Raw genomic sequence first — 11,399 nt, forward strand, 5'->3', positions numbered from 1 at the left:
GGATTTTCATTTCATATCATGTCTCTACGCCGCACACTACGTTTAAACAACGCCGAGCCAAAAGGGTTCCAAATCGGCGCAAGCCAAACTTCCTTTTTCTATTCTTGTTTATTTAAATGTATTAAAATATTAAGGCGGGGAGAGATCTACGGGGAGTCGTGACTATAGCAGGTGGACCCCATGACAGCTCGATCTGACAAATCACGTTCCTTCTTTTCTTTTTATTAATTTTTTTAACATTCGCCGCGATTATTATTATTATTATGTGCACGAAATTAGTAAAAAAAAGGAGCGAATACATGTAAGAGTGACACGTCAATTATTAAAAAGGGTCCCACATGAAAAAAACAGCTTCTCTTCGGTTATAACTCGTACGGGAAGCCAACGAATGGGGGGACCCGACAGACAAAAGGCCCCAGTGCTCTATGCGACAAAAGTTGGAAGTAAACTGTGCACATGCGTTACAGTGTTTTCCTTGGCTCCATGAAAGTACTATTTTGCCCTCCTCGAGCCTTTTCTGGCTTTATATTTGTTTACTTTTTATTCTTCGCAGTCAAATTTTTGTTTTTTTAAATGACTAGTGCCCTTTTCTATTAAAAGTTGATGTGTGCATTTGCATCTCAAAGCATGCGACAAAGCAGAAGGATGAGATTAGCTATGAACAAAATAAGTAAATAAATAAATATATTTTTAAAAGTGTATTATTATTAAAAATGAATATGTCCTTAAAATTGTTTCAAATTATCCAAATTGTAAATCAAGGCCAACAAAATAGAATAAATGAAGAGAAAAATGCAATGACCCAAATATTCCATCTATGTAAACACCCAGCCAACAACCCAAACTAAACCCCAACCTCATTCCAAGCACACAAACAAATAACCATAAGTGAAAGTAACATATTGAACCAATCCAAATTGGCCAAATGTCAATACCCCAATCACTAGGTGTCAACACTAATTAGAGAGCAAACGGGTTAGGTTTTATTGCAGAGCTACATATGTTAAGAGGACAATATTAGCTCTAAATATACGATACCCAATTGTTGGGTGTAGGCCAACACTGCCTGCTGCCACCAAAAACCGTTGGCGGAATAGGAAGGGCATGTAATTTAATTTTTAGGGTTGTAACGTTGTCCACATTAATTGGAGAGGACATGTATTTGTACCACATATAAAGGGCACTTCTCATAATTGATAAGCCAACAATCATCTTTGACACCATAAATGCCCCAGCATGTTATTAAAATTTACTGCTTTTGACTTTATACCATCTACCTACAAGCCTTGTCCTTCCTAAACCAAGTGGCCTAAGTTATTAAATTCACCCAGATTCCTACAACCTGGTTCCTATCCAAAACTAAAGTCCAACTCCTTGTCCTTGGAGATCATTCCTTGAGGAAAGCTCTTGAGCTTTCACCAAAATGTGTACGTCAATTGAGTCCTTAAAACCCACTAATCGAAATGTCTAGCTACCATTTCTCTCTTTCGTCTTGTTTAGTTCTCCATGGATCGGAAGACAGAAATCATGTCTGCAATTTTACCAGTATGTCTGAACTTTGTTACGTATATGGTTGTCTTGAGCTTCATTGGACTTCATTGGTTGTCTTCTCAAATCATTGGAGTTGCTGTTCATGCATTAACTTTTTTAATCTACAGATAGTCCACTATTGGCCGCAACAATGGCAACGGTTGCAGTGAAGCCCATACACCTTTTTTCAGGCAGGAATCTTCCAACTCCTCCGTTAGGTTGCCAAAAGGAGAGGGGAATGGTAAAATGTAATAATTATGTGCAAAAGAGGATTATCCCTCAACTGAATTTCCCCTTTTGCCTTTTTTATCCTAAGATTTCAATAGAAGATTTTTCAAAATGAATTTCAAATTTTAAGTTTAATATTTCCTTAAACTTTCTTATTTAATTCTAATTAATTACCTTTGCCATGTGTCCTGCGATATATGGAAGTTAAAGCAATGGAGTTTCTTTTATGAGAACTTTGAGAGAATCACGAATTATTATTATTATTGTGAAATTGAGAGATTTCTTTCGATGTACCATGTTTGGTAATTGAACATGCAAGAGAGAATATGTTCATAAATAAACTAATCCTATCGTTGTATCTTAGTATTTAGCTCATTAATTAATATATAATTTTTTATTTAAAGAGTAATGTTTAAATCTCTTTCTTTCAATTAAAAAAAATAAAATGTTAATTTTGCAGTTTTATTTAAATTTTGAAGCTATACCTATACGCATGAGCTCATATATTTTTTTATATGTCTAATTTGGAAAAACCATTTTTCTTTGTAAAATTTATTGGAAACAACACATTGACCCTAATTTAAGAGCTTTTAGATTAGGAACCTTTTCCATTGGCAAAAGAGGAGAAGAAAAAGGAGGAAAATACTGTTATATAATCCTCTAATTAATGACTAAATTAGGAGTATATCTCTAAGAGTTGTTTTTGAATAAATTGAATTAACCATACATAATCATTCAACTTTCTCTCTTTCTTTTCAATAAAAGAATAATAGCCATTGAAATATGATCACTTAAATAATAAAAAAAAACACCCTTGAACTATATTAGTTTATATAAATGAATTATTATATTTTTATTGCATCCTGAAAATTTTTTATCTTTTAATTTGTATAATAAATTCACATCAATTATCACGTGACCACATTATATATCACGCAGATATAAAAATATCGATTAATATTGAGTTTAATAATTGTTAATTTTCTAATATAAATTAAGAGTTTATATAGATTCAATAAAATAGTAGAAACTTTTTTGAATATATATTAAAAGATAAAAAAATTTTTAAGTACAATGAAAATATATGAAATTAATTGCTTAAATTGATATAATTTCAAAAGTTTTTTTGAATTATTATTTAAGCCATGAAACATTAGCTCTTTTACTTGTTATTAGACTTATACATTTTATTCATAACACTGCCTTGATTCTCCTCCCAATATAAATAAATTCATTGCACCATTGCTACTAACAATCTTTGGAAAACTCAAAAGTACAATGAGTTGAAAATAAAGTACTAGTTTACCTACAATCTTATATTCTTTAATTAAATCCAATGACAAATATTGTAAAATAAAATATTTTTCCGTGTGAGTTATGAGGCTGGAAAGACATAACAAAGAATCATTTGCAATTATGTTAACTTAGAACAATGGGCTTTGAACATAAATATTGCATGAGATCTTATTGTGTGCAATGTGAGAAGATATGGGAGAGGGGGGAAAGGGGAGAAGATTCTTTTCAGGGCCCCTAATATTATATATAAATTAATCGTAATTTGCATTTCAATGATAATATAATTAAATTGGATAGGCTTTACCTTTATCTAAATGTAAATTAAATAGGAAAAGAGAGATGTCATGAATCATTACAAAACAGAATCAACTTTAGGAATAAACTAATGACAAAATCTTCTAGCCATTGCACTAGGGAGAGTGGCTCACTTTAACTTAGAGCATATTATCTAAAAGCTGCATATAGGTATCTTTATTTCCTCCAAGTTCTTCTAGGGAGGGACAAGGAATTTGAATGCTTAAACAAAAAAAAAAAAGAAGAAGAAGAGAGATTTTGAGAGCTTAAAACCTAACATTCTTGGATTTTATTCTTTGGTTGTTGTTTCTTTGTAGGTTGGATATCGATTTCAATCTCAAGCATACAATAAAAACAATGTTATTATATGATTTGAATTAAATAAAATTTAAAATAAGATTTTAAACTCGAATTTAACAAGCATTAAAGTGGAGAAGATATAAGGATGAAATAATAATTATCTATTTATCTTTTATTTTGTAACTTAATTAATATAATTAAAAAAAGAAGAATTCGAACTTTACACTTTAAAAAGGGGATCATGTACCAAACAATGAACCCAATACTCGAATGCAAGTGATTGACTTTGAATTTGATCGTCACTTTTGACTTTGATATTAACAAAATGTTGAATTGGTGAAGCAGAAAGAGGACAACTAATTAGTTGCTAACTATCAATGTGTAGTTTGCATGGATTGGTGAAGGTGGTATGGCTAAATCGAATCTTGGACTAGCATCGCAGCCTACCTAATAAACAATTTTATGGATATAATTGGTCTCTGTGGCACATGGATCAACTCCTCTCTTTTTCTTTTCCTTCAAGTCTTTTTAAGGTTGTCTTCATCCAAAAACAAGTGCTTTTTGGCATGAGATTGCTAATTAAAAAAAGTATTTCATGTTTGTTCAATATTAATCTACTTTTGCATGATGCCATTATCTTTTTTCTACGCAGCTTATTCAGAATCTATCATATAATATATAGAAATTTAGAATATATAAAAGCTTATATGATTTTTTGATATGTGATTTTGATATAATTAAAAATAACATAATCAATAGATCAATTGCTAGACTCTCTTGTACACCATGGACTAGACAAGAGAGGAAACTTAAATCTCTAATGCTACTCATCATAAGATTAAGAATTTTTTACACAGACCTTTACCATTAAACCCATGTAAAATATTTAAACCTAAATCATTTTATTAAACCATATTATAAATTATAATGTTATCTCATTATCCAAACTAAATTAATTTAACATGAATTTGATAAAAATAAATAAAAATAATCCCACATTTTGAATACAAATTAAAAGTTTGAAGACAAAAATATGCATGTTTCAAAGTGTAAGGTTAAACTTTAGGGATGATGAATGATGGGTAAAGTTTACTTATTTCAAATCAAAGATGTAGCTAGCTAGCCCTCCCTCACCAATAAGTTTGTCAATCATAGACATATATATATATATATATATATTAATGGAAAAGCCTTGATGTTTTTGGTTTAAGAGTTTGTTATCCTTAATTAACAAGCACAATATATAATGCCTTTGAATTCGACAATGACTTCTAGCCCAACACAAAAAAACGAAAATGACATGATCAGTACAAAAGGAAATGCAAGCCCTGTCGTAGAAGAAAACCCAATACACATACAATATATATATATATATATATATATATATACACACACACACACACAAGGTGGTAATTGGTCCTTTGAGATTATGATAATCAAATGGTTTTTGTCCTATTAATTAGCACAATTTCTTGCTTACAAGTAAGAAATATCTTACAAGATTAAGACGAATATTAAATTTGACCTTGATTATTGTTATTTAATTAACATATATGTCAGCAGTGCATAAAAGCAGAAAACATCAAGGACATGGATGAAACAAGTTTTTAGTTGACACCAAGAAGAAGGTGACAATGTAGTCAAAAGAGGCAAGGGACAAGAAAGATGCAAACATGGGGAAAAGCTGTTCATCACCTAACCATCTTTTCTCTCCCTTTCTTCCCCCTTGGGATGGGATGTTGACAATTTTTGATTGATACCCTTCCTCATGTGGTTTGTACAAGCCCGCATACTCCTTTGATTTTCTAAACTCTGTGTGCAATTATATATTAACAAAGGACAGGAATTACATTAAATAGACTCTGTAGACCTCTCCAACCACATTGTAATTGCTAGTAGAAAGTGTGGGTGAAGTCATTCCTGGTAGAAAGTGGCCATTAAAGATATGTGTTGTGTAATAGGGAGGAAGATTATAATCTGCAGCCTTTGTCCATATGTATACATGTTTATGATATTATCAATTACTATTTCTCCGGTCAAAAATGAAGCTTTGAACGCTGGATTTGTTAGGTATAGGGATTTTGTCTTACTGCAGGTACTTGATGTAATCAACTCATGAACAAGAATATTAGAAAAAAGCCTATCAAATCTCTGCAGTCTCAAAAATGGTCCCAAGTCGATCCCCAAGGAGTTGCAAGTATTGGGTCCCCAGCCGTTTTTTTTGGTTTTATTTAGAGCTGTGAAAGGGCAGTTTAAAGGGTTATACGACACATGATATGAGCATTCAAGCAATTCTGACCCCTTCACATGGCTGCTGCTCATGCCACAAAAAGGTCAGCCATGCAGTTTGTGTATTCTTCCATGAATGGCCTCAAATTGATTTTTTGTGTGTGTGTCTCTTTTTTCTTTTTCTGGGGTTTCATCCACTTGTTCTGTTAACCTCGTCTAAATGAATACATAGTACAAGAAAGATACCAGTTTTGATACTATGTATAATTTTGGTTCACTCCCTCCACTGCTAAAGGCCCATGGTTGCAGACTCAGCAGAAAAACTTGATGGCCCATTAATCATGCTCACGCTACTTGTACCGAGAGACTAACAGCTTTGGGCTTCTGAAACCAGAATGAAATCCTGCCAGTTCGCTTTCCGGGCTTTCTAACCAACTGGTAGGAGCAGCAGAAATTAGAAACTCACCGTCCTAATCTAGAAATAGCTGGAAAGAAATCCATCCTAGACATGAAAACAAAAGGGGAGTAGCAGAAGGACAAGGGGTGCTTGTGATGCGCAAAGTACATACCCACCAACCTTGAAAATGAATTTGTTCAGCAAATATGCCATGCTCCATGTGCCCTTTCTCAATTTTTTAAGAATCCAAACAGCGTGACTTTGTATCCTAGCAACAAGGCAGTAAGTAGAATTTAGAATTAATAAAAAGCATCTCCTAACAGAAGTTGCTCCCAATCCCAAAGTCCCAATGGCTGCCTCTATGGCTGTTTATCTTTGCCCAACTTGTTGGATTTGTCAAATCTCACGAATCAATCAACCAAACTGATCTGCAGGTATCAATGGTTGACACACACAGTATGGTGATGGTCTGTCTTACTGTGGATTTATTATCCTCAACACCCTGAATGACATCCCCAACTTGCTAAAGAATGCAGATATATTTTCTAATGATAATTGACAGGAACTGCCTCAAGCTGGCCATTTGGGGAGACCATTTCTGATAATTTGATTTTCTGTCACCCATTTTCGACAGTGATTATATTTTTATCGACTTCCATTTTTCAATACTGTTGTACCTTCACCTTCAAGCATCCCAGGCAAGGTTCTGAGCATAACTCACCCTGAAAGATCAGGCACGATTACGAACCAATGCAGGAATCATTGCAAAAGATCAGGCACGATTATGAACCAATGCAGGAATCATTGCTCCAGACTGATGTTAACATCTCTGATAAGCTGTCGTGGAATCGTCAAAGCTGTGTCGTTTCTCTCTGAGGAACCTTACTCGTCAACCTTCCTGCTCAAGAGCTCAGGAGTTCTCTGAAAGCAAACGACGAAGGCAAAATTAACTCCATATCCGCACTTAACCAGTCCAAAGCTACAGTGCCGAGAAATTAATACTCATGTAAATGCCATTATCATGCAGGCAAGCAAGATATAAACAACTGTTTCAATAAGAAAAGAAATAAATAGAGCATCATGCATTAGGTAAAATAGATTCATTCTTGAATTGTTGAAACTGCCATATATCTAGCCCTCCAATATATTCTAGTGAACAGTATTAAGACATGAGAAATGTTATGTAAGTGTTGCGTGGTGCAGTTAGCCTCAGAATAAAATTCCTGTCAGAACACATTAACATGATTTGCAAATACACGAAGCTGGGGCATTATCGTTGCAGATAAAGCCATAGAAGAGTAATTTCATACATAAGAACAAGACGGGATGATACTCGCCCTGATATATTACAAAAACTAGAAGGAAAAAAGAAGCCAACTTTACAACTGGTAATTACTTTTATAGGATAACAAACTAAATGACGTTGATTGAAGGTTCATAGATCAAATGAAATAGCAAATCTTACACTCTAGTTTACCAACAAAGCAACATATTTGTAAGTCACATAGCTTGCTTCAATGAATAACATACTATTCAGAATTCATTAGGGATTTGTTCTAAAACTGTGGCGCTCATTTGGCTGGGACTCTGTCTTAGAGGGTATATTGTATCCATGGAGCAGATCATGGATTTTGGAATACATCAACACCTGTGAAGGATCACCTCCACTACTGCTCTGTGATGCACGTGAGCTCTCCTGCAGCTTTATCTTTTCAAACAAATACTGCTTCTCAGCTTCTGCCTCACTCAAACGAAGTTTCAGGTAACAGCTAGCGTACTCTTCCTCTGATTTATCAGACTTTGCAAGAGCGATTCTTTGAAGCCTCTCAGCCTCTCGTTTTGCCTCGTTGGCCTTAAGTTGGAACATATCAGCTTCTGCCTGTTTAAGCCTTACGATTCTCTCCAGCTCTTCTATCTGCAGCTTCTTTTTTTGTCTCTCCAGCTTCAGTTCTGCTACTTCCTTGGCCTTGTCCTCAAGCTCACGCTCACAAGCATCAAGAGACAAGCGAGCTTTCTTGAACATCCTCATCTTCTCATCAGCCACCATTTCCATCTTCCTTATGGCCTCCTGCACTACATCTGCAATACGATTGCATGCTTCTTGTGGTGCTATCAACCGCCCAGCTTCACCATTTTCCAAGCTTGTTGGAGAATCCATATCAAGCTCTATACCAAAAAAAAAAAAAAACACCTTTATAAAACAAAAAGAGAACTTTCATACAACATGATATTCTTGATTCAGACAAAAAGAGTCAAAGCTGGAATCACATGTCATGAATATCTGAAACTTATGATCTTTCTTTAATATCATACTGATTTAAGACCCCTGTTAATTTCTAGATTTACAGAAAATTGCAGATATTGAGTCTTCTTTTATTCCAAGTCTAACAATTGTCAGAAATTTGCTCTTTGGACTATCTGATTTGGAGTCCAAGTCCTTCAACTAGTGGGAGAAGCTTTAGGACAGGTGCTATTATACTCTCCTTATGATTAGCATAGAAAATATTTATGCGAATTTCAGGTGCTATTATACTCTCCTTATGATTGCATGAATTAATTCTAGGTGCTGGAGCCCTTGGGACTTTAAAATCGTTTATTTGAAACTCTCAAGCAGATTTTTACATAGTCCAACCTAACCCACAACAAAATTAACATCACATTTCACCCAACCCCAAGTTACTGTCTACAGGGACTGTTCACAACCAGAGCAATGGGTTGGTTTTTTTTCCCTTCTGTTTGCTTGCAGCTGTCAGGAACGAATCTTTTCCATCCTATAGAAACCCTCAAACTCTAGTATCTTTTATAAACCAACTAAGTCCTAAAATCACAACATTTAGCTCACAATATAAAAACTTTTTATACAACCCTCCCTTGCTATCCTACATCAATTACGAAGATAAAAGGAGATCCAACCCAAAAACAGAGCAGAGGCTTCCATTTATCAGAATCACGAAGAGAAGTGCAAATTTCTCAAAAAGAGCAGACAGAATTTCAGTACACTATAGCATATGTGATGGACCAAAAAATTTAAAAATGATAAGCCAACATTAAAAATAGAAAAATCACATGCACCAAATAAGTAATATTTATCATGATTATCATGTAACTCAAATGATAAAACCAACTTGCATTTCAGCCATTTCAAATAATTTTCATGTCCAAAAAAATTTAAAGTCCAAACAAAAGGCACCAGTCCAAATTAGGGTTTTGATCAAAGCCGGATGGCATGAATAATGTATGAGATGCTCAACTGTGGGAAAGCAGGATCATCAAAATGCTGATGAACAAATGATAATTTTTATGGCAACTAACTGGTTCTTTCCTACTCCTTTCAGATGCAGCATGAAATTAATTCTCATGTTCATCAAATGCCATGGAACATAGAAGAAAAGTACATGCAAGACTGAGTTGTATTTTTCATCCCCCATACATTTTTCACCAAATAACATATAAGTTTCAAACAATATTTTGCAAGATAATTGAATAACTTAGTAGACATTGTACCTTGGAAAAAAATTAATATCAATCTGCAAGCTGCGGACTCTGCTTGTCCACTCCTCATTTTTTCCATAAGATCCTCACACTTCCAAAAGAGTTTCTTCCCTCTGGGGTCATCACTTCCACGAAAAATCCTACTAACAAAATCAAGTTCTCTCATAAGAGCCTCCCTATCCCAGGCTGGAGCACAATGTTGGAAGACATCTTTAACCCAGCCTAACAGCTCAGATGTTCGATTACAAGCACGGCACCGGAAAAGCATTTCGGTAGGACCTGCTCCACTCTTAACGGAAGGACCCATACAAATTTGCCCATCGCGAATAGCACAATCAGTATGAGTCCAATGAGAACACAAATCACAACCAATCCAGCGGCAGGTATTTACTTCAAAATCAAACTTGTTGCAGATAACACACATACAAAGATTGCAAAATCCATTCCTATTGGCACATATTTCACAGGTGCAGTCATCTGCAGGTAGCTGGTTTTGGCATGCTATATTTCTGCATCTTTTGTACACAAAAACCTCAATGAGAGAAGTTTGGGACAAGCTGATGTTTGGATGCAAGAATGCCTGAATTCCCATATTTATTGCAACAAGGATTTCAAGTTGTGCCCGGTGTGCTCTAATCAATGTCTTAGCTGTTAAATCAGATCTACTTTGAACAAACTTCTGCAAAATCAAAAACTCCTCCCTGTTTTGTGAACCACCATTGCCCTCCAGGATTGCCCTAAGTTGATTCTTTAGCTCATCTAGGAACTCATCAGGTAGGTGATGCATCTTTTCAGAGATCACATCAACTCTTTCTCTTGCAATGTCTCGAAGTGTTATCTTATCAGCACTAGAAACACGGCGAATGACAGACTGCTCAGGGAAATCATTTTCAGTTTTCCCATTTTCCATCTTCTTTGCTGCGACAGCATCAGCAGTAGGCCAAGTCTCTCGTGAGCTGGCACTCTCGGTAGGAGACTCATGAATGTTATCTGAGTTTGATCTGGGTTCTTGTGCATCGGGTGATAAGCGAGGATCTGAGGAGACTAAGGACAACGAAGTTTGTAAGCTCCCTGGTCGTGGTTGTTGACGTGGGGGCAACATCTTCGATGAATGCTGGTGGTTAATATTAGAACCAGATGATGTTCCCATAGATAAAATCTTGATTACTCTGTAACTAAAAGCAACTCCTGAGTCATCATCTAAGCACAGCTTAGTATCATAATAATATAAATTTAAGTGTCTTTCTACTGAGGCTCCCGTTTGATTGCTTCTTGATTTTCGCTATATGCTTCTTTACTTCTTCAAAAGTTGTTTTAAAGCAAAAACAAATAATAAAAAACAAAATCATGATTGATTTAAAATAAAGACCTGATTAACATGTAATTCTATTTCAATATAATTGTTCCACATAAAACTAAGATCATATATTTCAGCACTAAAAAATTACATTTAAAACAGTCCACATTACAAACAACCAATTCTCTATCCTCAATACTTAGAAAAAATTATGGTTTTATTCATATCTACTTCGTGACCCCAACTAAATTGACCAAAGAGTTAATCCAAAATTCAAAATTGATGTCAACATCCAAACACTCAAGTCCTTTCAAAACCACCCCAAATTCGTTCCTT

At 34.8% G+C, this 11,399-nt stretch overlaps 1 protein-coding gene across 3 annotated transcripts in view; it reads right to left on the reverse strand.

The window, feature by feature from the left end:
- Positions 1 to 7,550: 7,550 nt before the first annotated feature.
- LOC110409417 (OBERON-like protein) overlaps positions 7,551 to 11,399 on the reverse strand; it is a 4,348-nt gene continuing 499 nt past the window's right edge. Inside the window, exons 2-3 of one of the 3 annotated variants that reach the window (XM_021418754.2) lie at positions 9,779 to 10,935; positions 7,551 to 8,440 (exon numbers count right to left, since the gene is read on the reverse strand). In XM_021418754.2, the coding sequence (XP_021274429.1) occupies positions 7,818 to 8,440; positions 9,779 to 10,916 (1,761 nt within the window). In that variant the 5' untranslated portion in view covers positions 10,917 to 10,935 and the 3' untranslated portion in view covers positions 7,551 to 7,817. Of the gene's footprint in view, positions 8,441 to 9,778; positions 10,955 to 11,399 lie in introns of all 3 variants that reach the window. The other 2 variants (XM_021418753.2, XM_021418755.2) reach the window with 2 other exon arrangements.

Source organism: Theobroma umbraticum, unplaced genomic scaffold (assembly GCF_002168275.2).
Source record: "Theobroma umbraticum cultivar Fairchild unplaced genomic scaffold, ASM216827v3 scaffold_44.0, whole genome shotgun sequence".
NCBI classification, from domain to species: domain Eukaryota; kingdom Viridiplantae; phylum Streptophyta; class Magnoliopsida; order Malvales; family Malvaceae; genus Theobroma; species Theobroma umbraticum.